The following is a 19,115-nucleotide window of genomic DNA, read 5'->3' on the forward strand; positions in this document are numbered from 1 at the left end:
GTTTCTCTCTTTTTGTGGAGTAAAATAATTATTGAAATCTGTTGGAGTTGACACAATACATTGTGATTATTTCTTTTTATTGTGCATATGTTACATATTTTACTCTGATACAATTTTTAAGATGTCTAAACAATGTGATCTTCATAGTATCTTTCCAGATGTTTGGCTTGTACACAGTTTTTTTTTTTGTTTTTTTTTTGGGGGGGGGGGTCAGCAGTTAAATTAAAGACAATGAAGCTATTTGGAAAATGAGATGACTCTACCTCTAAATAAGGGGGCCTGCTGACAACATTCAAATCTATTTCCAATTATCTTTTGACCTGCCAGCTTCATTGAATCGTTTGTCTGACTGCTTGAAAGAGGTCACAGAGTGGCTGTCTGCCAATTCTCTCATTTTAAATGAGAAGAAAACTGAGATTATGGTGTTTGATAGTCACAGTCCACGAGATCAGCTAGCTGCCCGATTTGGTCCCTTTGCTTGCTTTCTTACAGACACTGTAAGTAATCTGTGTTTGCCTGGATAGTTCATTTAAGCTGGATAAACAGGTTTCCTCTGTGGTTAAATCTGGCTTCTTCCAATTGCGCCAAATTTCAAAGGTCAAACGTTTAATACCGTACAAAGACCTTGAAAAACGTATCCATGCCTTTGTGACCTCCAGATTAGATTATTGTAACTCGCTCACCTCCAATGATAACATCCCGCCAGATGCGGATGCGCAGGCAGCTCAGTGCGCACTCGCGGAGCAGATACTGCACATGGAGCGGACATTCCCGGACTCTCTCATTATTGCTCTTGGGGACTTTAACAAAGCCAATCTGAGCCATGAGCTTCCCAAATACAAGCAGTATATTAAATGCCCAACCAGAGAGGAGAGGACATTAGACCACTGCTACAGCACGATCAGCGGGGCCTATCGTGCGGTGCCCCGCGCTTCACTCGGACTTTCTGACCACGTCATGATCCACCTAATCCCCGCGTACAGACAGAAGGTGAAGCTCTCCAAACCTGTCGTGAGGACCAAAAAACTGGAGCAACGAGGCTGTGGAGAAGCTTCGCACGTGTTTGGAGTCTACAGACTGGGACACAATGAAGGCTGCTTCTAACAGCTTGGACGAGTTTACGGACACTGTCACCTCCTATATCCACTTCTGTGAGGACAGCATTGTGCCATCACACACCAGGGTGAGTTATAACAATGACAAACCCTGGTTTACTCCTAAACTCAAAAAGCTGTGGCTGGAAAAGAGAAAGGAGTTCAGAAGCGGAGACAGGGACTGCTACAGAGAGGCCAAGTACAGGTTCACTAAAGAAGTGGACGTTGCTAAACATCAGCACTCTGAGAAGATGCAGCAGCAGATCTCAGAGAATGACTCGGCCTCTGTGTGGAAAGGTTTTAGGAATATCACCAACTACAAGCCTAAAACCCCCCACTCCACTGATGACTTGCTCTTAGCCAACACCCTCAACGACTTTTACTGCCGTTTTGACGAGCCATCAGGCAGCCTTCACACCTCCAACGACCCCAACAATAGAGACACTTTGGACACTCATTCCCCCACCTCTCCCCCCTCCATAGAGCCATCACCACCTTCAATCACTTCACCTGCAACACCCCCCTCCTCACCCCACACAAAAGAGGATTTCACACCACCTCCTCCCACCACAACTCTTCATATTCATGAAGAAGGTGTGAGGAAGCAGTTTAAGAGTCTGAATGCTCAGAAAGCTCCCGGCCCAGACGGTGTGTCTCCTGCCACCCTCAGACACTGTGCAAACGAGCTGGCCCCAGTGTTTTCTGCATTTTCAACTCCTCACTGCAGGCATATCATGTGCCTGCCTGCTTCAAGTCCTCTACCATAATCCCTGTCCCCAAGAAACCTAGGATCACTGGACTAAATGACTACAGGCCCGTGGCTCTGACATCTGTGGTCATGAAGTCTTTTGAGCGCCTAGTTCTCTCCTACCTCAAGACCCTCACGGCCCCCCTCCTGGACCCCCTGCAGTTTGCATACAGAGCCAACAGGTCTGTAGATGACGCCATCAACATGGCCCTACACTTCATCCTGCAGCATCTGGACTCCCCAGGAACCTACGCCAGGATCCTGTTTGTGGACTTCAGTTCTACCTTCAATACCATCCTTCCAGACCATCTCCGAGACAAGCTTTCCCAGATGAATGTGCCTGATCCCATCTGCCGGTGGATCACTGACTTCCTGACGGACAGGAAGCAGCATGTGAGGCTGGGAAAGAATGTCTCGGACTCCCGGACCATCAGCACCGGCTCCCCTCAGGGCTGTGTTCTTTCTCCCCTGCTCTTCTCCCTGTACACCAACTGCTGCACCTCCACCCACCAGTCTGTCAAGCTAATCAAGTTTGCAGATGACACCACCGTTATTGGACTCATCTCGGACGGGGATGAGTCTGCCTACAGGAGGGAGGTTGAACGTCTGGTGTCCTGGTGCAGCCATAACAACCTGGTGCTGAATGCCCAGAAGACAGTGGAGATTGTTGTGGACTTCAGGAAGCACACAGCCCCACTCCCCCCCATCATCCTGACTGACACCCCCATCACCTCTGTGGACTCATTCCGCTTCCTGGGTACCACCATCACCCAGGACCTGAAGTGGGAGCCCACCATCACCTCCGTCATTAAGAAAGCCCAGCAGAGGATGTACTTCCTGAAGAAATTCAACCTGCCAACACGGACGATGATGCAATTCTACACCGCAATCATCGAGTCCATCCTCACCTCCTCCATCACCGTGTGGTACGCTGGAGCCACTATCAGGGACAAACAGAGACTGCAGCGTGTTGTGCGCTCTGCTGAGAAGGTGATTGGCTGCAGCCTCCCATCTCTGCAGGACCTGTACACCTCCAGGACACTGGGGCGTGCAGCTCGGATCTCAGCTGACCCTTCTCACCCTGGACACAGTCTGTTTGACCTGCTCCCCTCAGGCAGGAGGCTCCGGTCCATTCGCACCAGAACCTCTCGCCATAAGAACAGTTTCTTCCCCTCTGCTGTTGGACACATGAACAATAACCATATGACTGTCCCCGCCACTAACACATGACCCTACGCTGTGTTCACTGCATCATTCCATGTTTGGCACTGATCACCACCTGCACTCATGTATATATCATGTATATATCTATCTATCTACTTAGCACTTTTAATTCTTATTCTCATTTTTATTTTCATGTCTATTTAAGCTTAATTTATAACAGTATTTATAACAGTATGTTTGCACTGAAGCACCGCAGCATTTTCCTAATGTTGTAAACCCGCTCAACATTTGGCAATAAAACCCTTTCTGATTCTGATTCTGATGTTCAGAATACAGCGGCATTTTTGCCTCCATTGCTCCAGTGCTCTCTGACTTACATTGGCTGCCTATTAAATTTCGTATTGATTTTAAAGTTGTGCTGCTTACTTTCAAATGCCTAAACAACCTTGCCCCTGACTATCTCACCGACCTCCTCAGTCTCTATACTCCCGGCTATTCTTTACGATCATCTGGTCAGTTACCTCTGGCCCAGCCCAGGCACCGTCTGAAGACTAGGGGTGATCGTGCCTTTGCCTCTGTAGCACCAAAGCTCTGGAATAGTCTTCCTGCTACTGTTCGTCCCTCTGACTCCATTCAATCCTTTAAAGCACGCTTGAAAACGTACCTATTCGACCTGGCTTTTCCAACTCACTAATTCTCACCGCTCATTAATTGCTCGCTACTCATTTCTCTGGATAATCATGATTTCTCTCTATCTCTACTTACTTGCTTTTGTTTGTTCTCTATTTTAGCTTGTTTTAATGACTTACAGTTCAATGTAATCATTTACTGTTTATTCCTTACTGTGAAGCACTTTGATGTACCCTCTGGTTTTTTAAACATGCTATATAAATAAAATTGTATTGTATTGTTAATAAGATCAGTGTATATTACAACAGCAAAACACACTTGTAGTAGTTCGTTCTTGATGTTTTGTTTTTTTAGTTAAACTGGCTCCTGATGCTGTTTTTAGTTTTTGTTTTGTGTTTTTCCTTCTCATATGCAGACATGAGAGGATCAACTTTGAAATAGGGCTTACGCTATCCTCAACTATTACAAGTAAATCGCAAACCCTAATATAAATGTGATTCTCCCATAAAATCTTAAATGTCCAAACCAAAGATGCAGGAAGATTCAGAATATTCAGACTTGTATAATTTTAGAGCAAATCAGGACATACATGCCTCTTGTCATTCAGGTAACGCAGCTGTAACGCCTCAAAGCACTTTTTATTGTAAGGTAAAGACCCTACAATAATACAGAGAAAACCCCAAGAATCAAAGGATGCCCTATGAGCAAACACTTGGCAACAGTGGGAAAGAAAAACTCCCTTTTAAGGGGAAGAAACCTCCAGCAGAACCAGATTCTGGGAGGGCTGAGGGAGAATTTAAAAACACGCTTAACTGTGGACAGTGATGCTGGTATTCCACCAATTTCCAATGAGCCATGATGGTTTCTGGGTTCTTCCTGAATATCTCAAACAACTTCCTGTCATCTCAGGGTGACACTTTAGGTCTTCCTCCAGATATTTGCAAAAGTGTTAACAAAAGTGTAATGAAGATCCTGGAATCTGCAGTTTAGAAATGGTTCTACAATTCTTCTTAGATGTCCACTGAGTTCATTGGATTCCCTATCGTCCAGAGTATTGTTCAGTCCAGCGACTGGCAAAAAGAAACTTATTAGTTGTAGTCAGTTTTGATCACTAATTAGATGTCGATGGTGAACCTTCAGCACCACCTAATAAAAGATTTAAGTGCATGTTTGTGTGTGTACTATTGACCCTGTGTGGATTAGAGAAAATCCAAAATAAATTCAAAATTTTGCACCCAATTCTTGTTTTTGTTTTTTTAAATAGACATTTAAAATGTTTGCCGCACAGTATTTGACCCTGGAGAGAGCGCGAGAAAAAGCAGTTCATACAAATCATTAAAAGTCCAATATTACCATGACAGCCATTCCCATGAAGAGTGTGTGCAAACTAATAATAATAATGATAATAATGATAATGATGATAATAATGATAATAATAATAATAATAATTTATTTTTAACGTTATTATTACATTATATATTAATATTATTATTATTAACAATTTGCAATATGGCGGGTTGCAATGTACATGTATGTAATATTTAATGGTTATTTTGTTTACTTCTGTTTGTGGTGAACTCAAAGCAAATGTGACAACAAAAAAGCTGAACCGCATTAAGTGTATTGTCTAAATCACAGCTTGTGTAGGTGGCGGTCAATGTGGTGTGATGTGTTTCAAAATGCTGTCTAATAACCGCAGCAGTACACACAGTATGGTGTGTTGTTTGATTCATGGCTGCCTGTGCAGCAGCGGTAGCAGCAGCTGCTGGTGGTGGTGATGATGATCATGAAGCCTCGGTATCGTTTGCGCTGCTTGCTGCTGATCCGCGGCACATGCTCAGTTATGTACACCCAGGCAACTTTGAAGTCTTAGCTGTGGCTGCTGAGGTCATTGCACAGGGAAAAAAAATAGAGCGAGTCCCTCCACTACACCGCCTCCATTTTGAATAGCCATGTAATAGGGGATTCGCATAGTTTGTGTGTATCGCCCGCTGACTGCGCTGCGTAGTGTCAACAAGCCACATCCAAACATCCTTCGACATGGACGACCTGTTCAGTCCGCGGAGGTAACTTCATTAACTCGCCGCCTTCATTTACGTCGCATTATTTAGTTGTCTTGAAATGTGTGTTTTAGTGTTTCCCCGCGTTACTTTGAGAGCAGCTTGTGTGAAATAGTCGGAGTGTCAGTGGTCACGAAGTTCGTGCCTGGCTAACAAGCTAGCCAAAATAACAGCGTAACGCTACTGTCTAGTTAGCAGCTAATGGCACGGGCTTGTCAAAACGCTTTTCTGGGCACGGTTATTTCTGCAGCTATCGTGTAAATAATGTCAGTAAATTGGATTAACCTTAGGTAGAGTTTGCAAACATTTATTGAATCGGCTGTGGAATTCCCGTGAGGCATGTATTTACATGAGAGACTGCTAATCGGTGTCAAAATGTTAGGCATGCTAATGTTGATAATTATTATGGAATGCTTAGGTTAACTAGGCTGGGTAGGGTTTACTGTCAGTCTGATCTCCAAAAGTAGCACACACTGTTCTCGTAATGGTGTCCGTAGAAATTAGCAGCTCATGTATGATTGATTGACAGGGTTTTGCGATGGCTGTAGCGTCGGATTTCATTCATGTAATATAAGGAAACGTCGCTGCTCACGGCTGAGATTGGCCCACAGAGGCGGAGGGGCGGGATGTTATCGCACTGCTGAAATCACTGTGCAGTCTGTGCGAGGGAAGCTACTCTGACAAGTTACATGCAAATATTGATCTTGTGCCTGACTACATACCGTACAGCGTTAATTACCTGTTAAATACATGTGTATGCATTTCAGACTGCAGTTAATTAATACAATTGAGTTTAATTTGCTCTGGTGTAGAAATGTAATGCTGCCTGTTTTTTGTTTTTCTTCTGTACTTTCAGGAGCCTAAACAGCACACAGGGAGAGATCAGAGTGGGGCCAAGTCATCAGGTAGCTGCTTTATTTTATTTATTTATTTTTATAAATAAACTATAATTAAGAAATGCACCAGCTACTAGACTCACTGTACAGCCAGTTCCACAAGACTTGTTGAGATTAGGAGGTGTTTTCTGAACAATGTAGCTAAACATGTGTCTTTCAAACCTGCAGGGACTTGCACAGGTTTGCAGTTTCACAACTTTTTCTTATTTGTAGGGCTGCACCAATTTGTATGATAACCACAGCTGTTTCCAGTGATTTTTTTTGTTTGTTTGTATTATCCTGCTCTTTTTGTGTGTGTATGTATATGTGTGTGTGTGTGTGTGTGTACATACATATACATATACATACTCAGAACAATGAGAAAGTCCAAGGAACTCAAGATCTAAGGAAAATCAATATACCTAAGTATTGGTCAGTCCAATGAGTGCTGTCAAACAAATCCTTTTTAAGGTGGCAAAGAGAAACTACCAGTTGTCAATCAAGTTAATAGGCTTCGGCTTTGTCAGCACTGCCAAGAGCCAGGTCTCTCTTGGAAATGAGATTTTTCATCTCAATGAGATATTTACCTGGATAAATAAAGGACTAATAACAAATAAATAAAAGATTTATATATTTGAGCCTGTGTGAATTAAAGAAAGATATACATGCATCCCTTGTAAATGTTTCTTTCATAGCTAATGTTACATTCCGGTTTCTTCATGGAAATCCTATTATGTAACTCAGCTTGCTAAACCTATTTGATAACCAGAAAAACCTTAAACCATTATTTACTTCATACACATGCTAATAATGTGTTTTTTGTAGCTTTTTCTTTGTAAGTTTTGCTTTTGTTGTCCCTTGTACTGATTATTTAATTGCTGTGCTTTTGGCCTTTCGTTTGTTGCACTGCAGGCCAAGCTCCCAGAGCTGCAGCCACGGCCTGCGCCTGGTTTGCAAACTCAAACAGAGAGTGAGGAGCTCATGTGGACGCCTGGGGTCAATGACTGTGACCTTCTCATGTACCTCAGAGCTGCTAGGTAAGTGGAAGTCTTGGCACCTTTTGCAAATAAAAAAAAAATTGCATGTATAAAATTTCTTCAGAAATTTACAATAACATCTAATAGTAAATAACTCAGTGCCCTTACTGAACAGCTAAATACAGATGTAACTTTTTGATTACAAAATAATCTAAAACTGTTATGTAACCTTTAATGTGTTTTGGCAGTACGTACCATTATTGGTGTAAAAATACTAAAAGGCAAAGAGAGCCAGTCTTACCGGCCCACTTTTGACACAGTCATCAGGAAAGTGTTACAGATGAGGAAGTACATGCAAAATAGATCCACTCTTGGTTTCGCTATTGTTGTTAGATAATTTCTTTTCTGGTTGGTTGCAGTAGATTTCAGTCAGTTCAGACTCTATTGTGCTTTTTGTTTTGAGTTTTTTTGCTGCGTTATGTTGAAGTTAGAAAATATTGAGGTGGTGATGCAGGGATTTAGTGAATACTGCTGTATCTAATCTGGCCTTACAGTTGCTTGTGTTGGTGGTTTGTTGGTATTCAGCATTTCAGCAACATTTTTCATTCGTCGGTACCTGTTAGTTTAAAAAAAAATAGTGCTCCAATGTAGAGCTGGGCGATATAACGATATGTATCGCGATATAACTTTTACTCGATAGAGAAATTAAGCTATCGCGATATACCTCGCCGCTCTTGTCCTCTTAAAAAAAAAAAAAAAAAAAAGGTCAGCCGATCCAAATTCAGTAGTGCAGAGCCGAACCAATCACAGCCGCAGCGTCACGTCGCGTGACTTGTTACATACAGCACAAGTGCCAAGCCGCACATGTGTTTGTTTGGGAAGCAGCCAGCAGGTAATGGAGCCAGCGCATAATGGAGGAAATGAGTGTGCCGACTAGAAAAATCTACCGAGCGTGACCGAAGAGAAAACAGATGATGGTTCCAATGCCGGAGAGATTGTCGAACGGAAGAGCCATAGAAGTTCCGTAGTGTGAAGGTATTTCGGCTATTTCAAGTCTGACAAAAAATAGAGTAGCGTGCACTGTAAATTGTGCCGAAAGCAAGTCTGCAAATACAATAAACTGGTGCATGCATCACACTGTGCGCCACGTTATTGTTTCGGTGAAATGAATTTCTACAATACTGTTACTGTTAATTCTACTCTCTGCAGTGTTTAAATGCTTACATATACACACAGTTACTGTCCCTCCACACATACGACTCTGTTCTGCTTCTATGCCCCAGCTTTGTTTACTTTTTCCCACCGAGGCTTCTAGACTTCTGATTGGCCAACATTTCTGCACGGTTAGGAATCTAGCGCCACCTGCTGCTTTGGCATGTTCATAGCAGCGTTTTCCTTCATTTCTGCCTTTACGTGTGAACGGGATAATTTTTTTAAAACGAAAACGGAAAATCTCCGTTTTCAAAAATACCCGTGTACGTGTGGACGTAGCCTCAGTCTCTGACTGGAAGCGCTAATTCGTCATTCGGCTTTTGTCAGACTAAAGTAACTGTTAAAACTGTTTGAAAAGCTCAGCTATACAACAAGGAGAGATTGAGAATTTCCTTTTAGTTCTCAGTTTATTTGATATTGACAAAAGTTAGTCTGTTTTGTCTGTTCTTCTGTAAAACAAACTAAGATTTATTTTTAGAATTAATATTTTGTTTCTAAGTGGAATTGACAATTTAGTCTGTTTCGTTTGTTCTATTTTGAAACTTAAACGCTTTAGCGGCTGCCTTTTGTGTAGTTTGCAATATTTGCCTTTATTTATCTGAGTACATCTACCCTGTTGAACTTATTATGGGAAATAAATATTTAAAAACAAGCTGCTGATTATTTCACATTTTACTTGTGAGCAACGGCACATTTAAATCTTACAAATATAGTTATTTGGCTTATATCGTGATAGATATCGTTATCGCCTGAAATGAAAAAAACATATCGTGATATGAAAAAATCTCATATCGCCCAGCTCTACTCCAATGATATAAATGTTGCTTTTCTTGCTCTTAAGCTGCATTGCTGTTCTCGCCTTTATTTTTTTGCCTGATTTATTAAATATCATGTAAGCAGGCAACATAGGAAAAGTAATGTCAAACTAAGAAAGGGTAAAGGTACCCCTTCAGCATTGGTTTCACTTGTTAACATAAATACTTCTGTTTATTTTCAAGGAGCATGGCGGCATTTGCAGGGATGTGTGATGGTGGATCCACAGAGGATGGATGTTTAGCAGCCTCCCGTGATGACACCACACTCAATGCTCTGAACATGGTATGAGGCACAACTTGAGTCATATTATTATTTTCCAGCATCATTTATTGCAGATGTATTAAAATCCACAATTTTTATTTTAGCTTCATGCAAGTCACTATGATGCAGCAAAAGCTCTCCAGCGTCTTGTTAAGAAGCCTCTGCCAAAACTTATTGAAAAGTGTTGGTCGGGAGACGACGTGGTGAGAGCCTTTTTTTTTTTTAGTTATATTGCATTAAAGGTTTTTTAGATCTTTGTGCAAGCTTATACAATTTCTAAAGGGTTTAAATATATGTAACACATTTAGTATTTGCGGGTAGTGTAGATGTATTTTGTTTTATTATTATTTGGGCAGTTTGCCTGCATCTTAAATGGTTCTTCAGATAGAATCTAATATGATGCATCTCTGCAGTAGCATTGCGTCTGTAACAGCTACATGTTTTAAAAAGCAGATCACTAGTTTTACAAGGTAAATCAATTGCATGTTTATTGAAAGCTCCTGTTTGTAATAGTGTTCTGTCTGAATATCATTCAATTTGTTTTGCCTTCTGTTGCTCCCTACAGAAACGCTTCATCAAAGGCTTGAGACAATATGGCAAAAATTTCTTCCGCATTCGGAAAGACTTTCTCCCCAGCAAAAAGACTGTAATTTCACATTATGCTTTTGCAGACAAAGCAATTTATAATGATTGTAACATGTCACTGTTGTCACATCTTTGATCAGAAAGCCATAACATGACAGTCATAACATGACTATCTGTGTTCTTGTCATCAGGGAGAACTGATCACTTTCTATTACCACTGGAAGAAAACACCAGAGGCCGCAGGAACCAGAGCTTACCGACAGCAGCGCAGGCAGCCGTCCTCTCGCAAAGCAAAAACCCGATCTGCAGCTTCTCCTTTGAACGCACAGTCTCGAAATTATTCAGGTAATCCTCATAAGCTTCTTTGGAAAGGTGTCCCCAAGTCTGTTGAATGGAGGGGTAATTGTAAAATCCAGAGGTTTGGCAGTCCTATGAGCTGGACTTTGTGTTGGTCTAAGCTGTTTTTGGCATGTTTGTTTGTTTTCTTGTAGTGGATGCAAGTTCTGCCAGTGATGATGATCTTGATAGTGAAGACAGTGAACAGGAAAGCAAGAGTTGCAGTCATTGTGGCACAACAAGTGAGTTTTAGTTTTAGAACAGTGGCTAAAAGCTGATAAAGAAAGCTGTTTTTAAACAGTTAACAGTGAAACTTGTACCTAAAGCCATTTTTCTTGTTACAGCTTCTAAGGATTGGCACCAGGGTGGGAGAGGCAACCCTTTGCTGTGTACAAGTTGTCGTACTTATGAAAACAAACACGGATGTCTGCCGTCAGCCCCAAAGTCAGGAAGCGCTCCGTTCATGTTTAAACCTGTTAAAGTGGAGGAAGAAGTGAACAGCAAGCATGCCATGAGGACACGGCGTAGCAGAGCACCTGTAAGCGTGAGGCTGGCAGATCAGCCACACACTCACTATTACCAATGACATTAGATTACAGTTAAATTCGATTTCATAGCTTTAAGTCTTGCTTCACCTCTTTGCAGGTTTTGCGAGTAAGGGATACTTGTCATCCTTGTTTTGGGTTTTAACAATATTAAATGTGTGTTCTGTTTTGTTTTTAAAGCAGTTATCATCGTTACGAAGTGGCCACAGAAGGCTTACAGGCTCCCCGACCAGTGAGGATCAGCAGTCCAGTAACCAGCCCTCCCCGAGTGGATCCATCTCCAATTCTTTGAGATCGTCTTCCACAGATACTAAGAATGAATCCACAAAGAAAACAAACAAGGTAGAGCATGATTACCTATTCGTATACTTGTTGGACCTGTTTGGAATTATCTTGTGATACTAGCTTGGTTGTTTGTGGGTCACTTTGGTTGCTGCCAAACAGTGGAGTGTGGGTTTCTTTTCTTTTTTTTTTTTCTTTTTGCCTTGACAACCACATAATTTTTCAGGAAAAAGACTAGATGTTACGGTCCCTGATAATGCATTGCTTTAAATGGAGAGAGTCTTAAGGGATGGCTGTGATGAGGAAAGGCAGCCCAGAAACTTTACCTGCAGCACACATCGTTGTGTGCCTCAACTTTCGGTCTTTTAACAAAGCTAATATTTAAACAGCTGTGTGCACAGCATTACGATGTGTGTATAGTTCTGTCGGTTGGAGTCATCTAATTTGTGGAGAGTAATGACATTTTTGTCCTCTGCAGAGGATAAAAGAGGAGGTCACGTCACAAAAGTCAGCAAAACGTGTACGGGAAAGTGCTGCTCAGGAGCCCGATGAGCCTGAGAAAGTAACACCTAAAAGGCCAAAGACACAGGTGAGAGCACATGAGCACTTATTGCAAACTAAAGCTGCAGTAACACTTTTATGATGATCCTCATCATTTTTGTAATGGTAAAAATGGTAATTGGCCTGTATTTGTATAGCGCTTTTTACTAGTCCCTAAGGACCCCAAAGCGCTTTACACATCCAGTCATCCACCCATTCACACACTGGTGATGGCAAGCTACATTGTAGCCACAGCCACCCTGGGGCGCACTGACAGAGGCGAGGCTGCCAGACATTGGCGCCACCGGGCCCTCTGACCACCACCAGTAGGCAACGGGTGAAGTGTCTTGCCCAAGGACCCAACGACCGAGACTGTCCAAGCCGGGGCTCGAACCAGCAACCTTCCAATTACAAGGCGAACTCCCAACTCTTGAGCCACGATCGCCCCATAATATCTAAAGAAAACCTGTTGTTATTCAGTATATATAAAAACACAGTTACTGTAGACATGAATTCACTTTTAAGTACAATATGAACCAGGCTTTTTGGTGTGTGTGTGTGTGTGTGTGTGTGTGTGTGTGTGTGTGTGTGTGTGTGTGTGTGTGTGTGTGTGTGTGTGTGTGTGTGTGTGTGTGTGTGTGTGTGTGTGTGTGTGTGTGTGTTCCTCCAGGATCCACAGAGCTCGCGTTCAGAGGGTGAGGCTGAGGTTGAGGAGGAAAGCTCTTCAGAGAGTCGCAGTGCTCAGGACGATGGCAGCAGTGACACCAAAGACATCGATCAAGACAACCGAAGCTCTTCTCCTAGCATTCCCAGCCCTCAGCAGGGCAACGAGAGTGATTCTGACTCATCTGCCCAGCCCAACGGTGTTCCATCAGAGCCGGTTGCCCCCACTGCTGTGTTAGCTGACACACCGGTCCCCCAAGCCCTCCCCTCACAGCCTATCACTCCCCAGCTACTGCAAAGCATACCCTCTGCAGACCCAGCTCAGAGCCCCCCTCCTCCCTCTCCAGATCCCCCTCAGGCCGCCACTGGCCAGTCAGCTGCCACAGTAGGCACAAATAGCCGTGCACAGCCCACCCCTCACTGTATTTCCGGTCCACCTGCTCTGCCATCATCATTGGAACAGGAGTCTCCTGTTCCTCCAGCATTTCAGATCCCATCCACTCTCAACTCTGCGCAGCCTTTGCAGCTGCATGGTCCATCACCTTTGCCCCCCCAACGACCCCCATCCTTCTTTAGGGATGGTCAGCTCCACCAACCTCCTCTTCCTGGTCCTCAAGTCAAGCCTCCTCCCACTACTCCTATTCCACCTTCACACAAACAGCTTCCCCATCAGTCTGCTACACCTTTCCCCCAGATGCCCTCTAATCTTCCGCCGCCTCCTGCTCTAAAGCCTCTCAATTCCTTGCCCAACCAGCATCCTCCAGGTGCTCCCCCTCCCCCTCTTCAGCTTATGCCACAACCTTTGCCTGTGCATTCACTTCCAAGCCAGCTTCCAGTGATCTCTCAGGTGCAGACAAACTCTGGAAAAAACATGACTTCCTCTTACTCACCTGCTGCAGCCTCACACCCCCTCACCTCTGTAACACCCGCTGCTATTGGCCCTGTACCGAGCCTCCAGCCATCATTCCAATCTCTTCCTCTGAGACCTTCGTCTGGCAGCGCTGCAGGAGGTTCGCAAGTTCAGGTTAAAGAGGAGCCTCTTGATGAGATGGAGGAGGCTGAGAGCCCACCGTCTCCACCTCGAAGCCCCTCACCAGAGCCAACCATTGTCAACATGGCAAGTCATGCCAGTCAGTCTGCACGGTATGTTTTTGTTTGTTTGTTTGTTGCAAAAAACAATCCAGGTTTTACTTGACAGGTGCAGTAAAATCACCTGAGAAATGTCAGTCCAGCATTTTTTCTCCTTTTAAAAGATGTTTTGACCTGTGAGAAAAATATGTTTCCCTTTCGCGTTCAGCACTTCTGTCTGAGAAATGTCTGAGAACAATAAAGTATATCTCATCTTTACTCAGCTGAGAAATTCTCCACTAGGCTCATTATCTCCTCTCTGAACTTGCTTGTCTGATATTTTTTGTCCCGGGCAATCAGTGAACAGTGAATTTTTACCAGCCACAATACAATAGCTGGTATTGTTTTCATCTTTTCAGTGTGTTTGTGTCAGCAGATAGCATCACAACTCAGTATGATGCACTTGTTAAACTATGCAGGAGCGTAGCTGAGATAAAAATCAAAGTCCAGTGCAAAGGGTGTGTGAGAGTCTGTGTGATGTAAGTCTGTGATCTCAAGATGGCAGTATTTTTTCTTAAGTTTTATATTTTATTGTTCTTTACACCAATTCTTGAAGCTTTAAACAAACAGATGTGTGAGAGCAATGACACCTAAAAGAGTAAAAGTATTGGAGCAGAGTCAAAGAGCTGAGCAATGCAGCTGAAATGGACTGTAGACTGTGGTGGTAATTTTATGTATCAATACAAGTCACACTTTTCATATACAAGTAGTCATGGGAACTACTGTTACAGTAGCTGCTTTAACCGTGGGCCAGTTTGCAGCACATTTTGCTTTTCCACCAAATTGACTGGATGTATTTCTGTTTGTCTCCGGTCAAAATTTAGATTTTGATATTATTAATTTGTTGTAAAGCGTGACAAAAAAATTGAAAACACAATAATTGGCAGGATAATAAACTCACACCAACCCCTCAGCTAGTCTGGAAGTTCACACAAAATGATTCATTCTTCGACTAGAACTTAAGTTGATCCAAAATGCCCTTCAAATGTTTCACCAGGCTTTTAAATCTGCCTGAAGTCTGTCTGAAGCTCTTTGTATTGGGAGACTTAGATCAAAATCATAACGTTTACTTTTATTTTCATTTCCAGATAAGTGATGGACGTAAGGCAATCAAACAATGAGCATAAACAATGTTGTAATACTGGTTCTTGATAAAGTTTCTTAATAGCTGAGAGTAATTTAATAAACATACATAAATGAGTTTCAGGATAAGTGAAGAAAAATCTCAATGCTTCATTTAAAGAACCATCTAAAAATAGATATTTTTGCAAGCAAATCAACATTAAATGAAAGTGTTGTTTAAATTTCATTAGACTTTGCGTCTATAATATAAAAGCTAAACTTTTTGAATGATTCGTAATGCAGTTTTGTGCATATGAAGCTGATACTCAGTGCTCATAAATGCATATCTGTTAAATATTTCAGGTTTATCAAGCACTTGGATCGTGGCTACAACTCGTGTGCCAGGACAGACCTTTTCTTTACTCCACTGCCATCCTCCAAGCTGGCCAAGAAAAGAGAGGAAGCTGTGGAAAAGGCCAGGAGAGAAGCTGAGCTCAGTGCTCGACAAGAACGGGAAAGGGAGAAGGACAGAGAGAGAGAGCGAGAAAGGGAGGCCGACAGAAGTGCTGTAAGTGCAATATTCTTTTAATTTCATTTTTCCCCTTTTTGTTACATAAAACATGTCAACAGTTATCTCTCATTTGCTTACAGAGAGCATCCAGCTCCTCTCATGACAGTCGTATGAGTGAAGCTCAAATGGTGGCTCAAGGCCACGGACGCCCCTCCTTTGAGCAGCCGCCCACCACAGTAGCAGCCGTTCCTCCCTACATTGGCCCAGACACACCTGCCCTGCGCACCCTAAGCGAATACGCCCGACCCCATGTCATGTCTCCCACCAACCGCAACCATCCTTTCTATGTGTCCCTGACCCCTGGTGACCCTTTGCTGGCCTATCACATGCCTGGCCTGTACAGTGCTGAGCCTAGCCTCAGAGAGCGTGAGCTGAGGAACCTCAGAGAGAGGGAGTTACGCGAGAGGATGAAGCCTGGCTTTGAGGTCAAACCCCCAGACCTGGAAACCTTGCACCCTGCTGCAAACCCTATGGAGCACTTTGCAAGACATGGGCCATTAGGTCTTCCTCACATACCCGGGCCCCCACATCCCTTTGCGCCGTTCCATCCTGGGCTGAACCACCTAGAGCGTGAAAGAATGGTGTTAGCGGCACCTCAGCTGCGCCCGGAGCTGACTTACGCTGAGCGACTCACTGCAGAGCGGCTTCACGCTGAGAGGATGGCTTCAGTGGCGACTGATCCTGCTGCCAGGCTGCAGATGCTTAATGTTACACCCCATCATCACCAACACTCTCACATTCACTCCCACCTCCACCTGCACCAACAGGACCCCCTCGGTCAAGGTGAAGTTAATTATTCAGCAGTATTCAACATATCAAGGTCTTAATATTACTTTAGCTTTTTACAATAGGTCTTTCTTTTTTCTTCAAACAGGTTCAAGCCCTCATCCACTAGTGGATCCTCTGGCAACAGGACCACGTTTGGCCCGATTCCCTTTCCCTGCAGGCCCAATCCCCAACCCTTTACTTAGCGATCTTCCTCATGATCATGAGATGCTGCGCCACCCACTATTTGGTTTGTAGTCTTTAATGTACTTAGTCACAGACCACATCTTGACTCATTTCTAAATTCCACTGGTTCACTGTGACCTTGTTTAAATTTGAAAAGGAGCAGCGTATCCACGAGAGCTGCAGGGCCCAATTCCTCCGATGTCTGCAGCTCATCAGCTTCAGGCCATGCATGCTCAGTCTGCAGAGCTGCAGAGGATGGCAATGGAGCAGCAGTGGCTGCACGGGCATCACCTGCATGGAGGCCCTCTACCAGGTCAGGAGGATTATTACAGGTGAGCTCTCTCTATTCGGTCACTTTAGTAATTTGAATAATAAAATTCTCTATCTGAATTCATGTTTGACCATTTAACTGCGCAAGGTACAAATTGAAATTGTACTTTTCAGTGATACTTTTACATCATTTGCCAAAATGTCCAACATGCAGTCAACACTGCTCAGGGAAACTCATGTCAATTGTTACACGTCATTGCACCATCTAACTCTTTTTCTGTTTGTCAAAAGCCGTCTGAAGAAAGAAGGTGACAAGCCATCTTGAGTCCAAGGAGGTGCATGCCCTGAAACTCTAAACTTTTACCCAATACTGTGTACTTTTGAAACTGTAAGAGAATATTTTGTGTCATTTTTGTTTGTTTTAATATATTTTAGAAAAATATTTGTGGATCTCTATGTGCATTCCTTGTTCAGCACTTAATGCGACTGTCAAAGTCCGTCTGAGATTTTCATATCACTAGAAAATTTATACTACTTTATTATTATAATATTCAACACTGATAATAATAGCATTATTAATAATAATATTATTATTCTGACTCTTATGTGAGATTTAAAGTGACTCTAAAAAACTTGTTTGTTATGCAGTCACTTAAATGAGCTAAAATTCAGCTCTTATAAAGGATATGAAAACAGACTGACTTTGGTGTCAACTATAACTATCTCTGTAATGATTTCTAAAAGATTTCCTTGTACAGAATGACATTTAAATCGATGTGTGGATGATTGTAATAACCTAGCATGACTCAGTCTTCAGTTTTCACCAAACTAGAGTAGCGAGTTGCATTGTGATGTTTAGCCTTTGAAAGCATAGTAGAGGTTGTATGTACTCCTAAATCTGCTAAATATTTGTTTAAATCCGAAAGTTTTATATATCAAGATATCTTTTCACACTATAACCGAAGCTTTTATTCATTCATTTTTGAGATTGTACCTATATGAGCGAGTTGATATAACAGTAGTTGTGAACACTCGACCCTTGATCCAGCACAAAAGTAAGTCATAAGCTAAAAACAGTATATAGTATTATTAGTTGCAGTGACTAGAATCGGACCATGATCTGTCTTTACAGACAGTGTTTTAATTGATTTTATTAGGAAAGCGTATTTACAGTTTTAATGAGAACAACTTAATTGGATCGAAACTTCAGCTTGAACATTTTTAAAAAGAACTGCCCAAATTCAGTATTTATGTGACATGATATGAAAGTGTATCCATGACATATTTATTTCAATAAATATTTCTGAATTGACACCATGTCCTATTTGCACTTCCTGCTCTTCCTTTTTCCCAAAGAGACACTAAAAGTGTAGTTGAAATACTCACTTTGGTTAAGGCAGTTAATTCTCTTACTGTGTTCCCTCAGACACGTTCTAGGGAGTTGGCACGTTATAATCCATCTAGAGCCACAAAATTGCCAATCTCGCATACAGCTCCACCAGGGCTGATGTGCATGTGTGAAAATGTCTTAGTAGAACCATTCTGCAGCTAATTTTACATTTCTGGAGGTTATGAAGTTCAGCTTGTGTTCAGACAGAGGAAAAGGCTCTCATTCTTGATTTGATTGCATTTAATCGTTTGTGGCACTAAAAGCAAATCACATGAAGTGTTTTGACAACAACCATTTACATGAAAATCTTTGAACAAAATTGTCATTTCACAAGAGCAACAAGATAAATTTGAGACACTAATACCAACTAAACATATAAATTGTTGTCTTTTGTGTTTTGTTGAAGGTACTAATGAGAAATTTGTTTAGCTTGAAATTTGTACACCTGCAGGATGTGACATCATCATAGGAGATCTTGCGCTGACTTTTTAATAATTTTAAACCAACATCTCCCCACTTGTGCCTCTGTGCCCCCCTACCTGATAACGGAACCAAGAAGAAAACAAACAAATTTGACACTAAACCAGTTTATTTATTTTAATTTACCCAGGATTTTCCACAATAATAAGCTGAGTTAACCTTATTCAGCTGAATCTGAATAATTTCATCTTGTAGAAAATGTTTGAAAAATGCCAGAGCCCCTCTAAACACCTCTTAAATCACACAGACGTGACTTTGTCTTAAGATTCTCTCAAACAAAGACATTTGCGAGCCACTGTTTGTATTCAAAGCTTTTCTGTCAACTATTTAACCTTTCCCTCCAACATACAGCAAAATACATATGAGACATCTACAGCAAAACCTTTCTTCCTCCACACAGACAACCACTTACACTCTCCATCTGGTCGAAATTAAGCTGCTCTGACATTATGCAGCTGTGTGTTTTAGGACAACA

General features: G+C 42.3%; 1 protein-coding gene across 4 annotated transcripts; it reads left to right on the top strand.

Moving 5' to 3' along the window:
* The first annotated feature begins 5,362 nt into the window (after positions 1 to 5,362).
* On the top strand, positions 5,363 to 18,082 carry rereb (arginine-glutamic acid dipeptide (RE) repeats b). 4 transcript variants are annotated; one of them, XM_082533390.1, is made up of 17 exons: positions 5,363 to 5,702; positions 6,553 to 6,601; positions 7,484 to 7,608; positions 9,759 to 9,858; positions 9,942 to 10,040; positions 10,403 to 10,483; positions 10,614 to 10,767; positions 10,914 to 11,000; positions 11,103 to 11,296; positions 11,487 to 11,645; positions 12,064 to 12,174; positions 12,796 to 13,931; positions 15,342 to 15,546; positions 15,630 to 16,332; positions 16,424 to 16,564; positions 16,664 to 16,832; positions 17,062 to 18,082. In XM_082533390.1, exons 1-17 carry the CDS (start codon positions 5,677 to 5,679, stop codon positions 17,093 to 17,095), a joined length of 3,573 nt encoding a protein of 1,190 aa, XP_082389516.1. In that variant the 5' UTR covers positions 5,363 to 5,676; the 3' UTR covers positions 17,096 to 18,082. The 4 variants fall into 4 exon arrangements, with proteins under 4 accessions (XP_082389516.1, XP_082389515.1, XP_082389517.1 ...); XM_082533389.1 differs by having other exon boundaries at positions 5,364 to 5,702; positions 11,484 to 11,645; XM_082533391.1 differs by having other exon boundaries at positions 5,364 to 5,702; positions 16,658 to 16,832.
* Positions 18,083 to 19,115: the final 1,033 nt, after the last annotated feature.

Source organism: Aulonocara stuartgranti (genome assembly GCF_965226115.1).
Source record: "Aulonocara stuartgranti genome assembly, chromosome: 5".
In the NCBI taxonomy this organism is placed as follows: Eukaryota; Metazoa; Chordata; class Actinopteri; order Cichliformes; family Cichlidae; genus Aulonocara; species Aulonocara stuartgranti.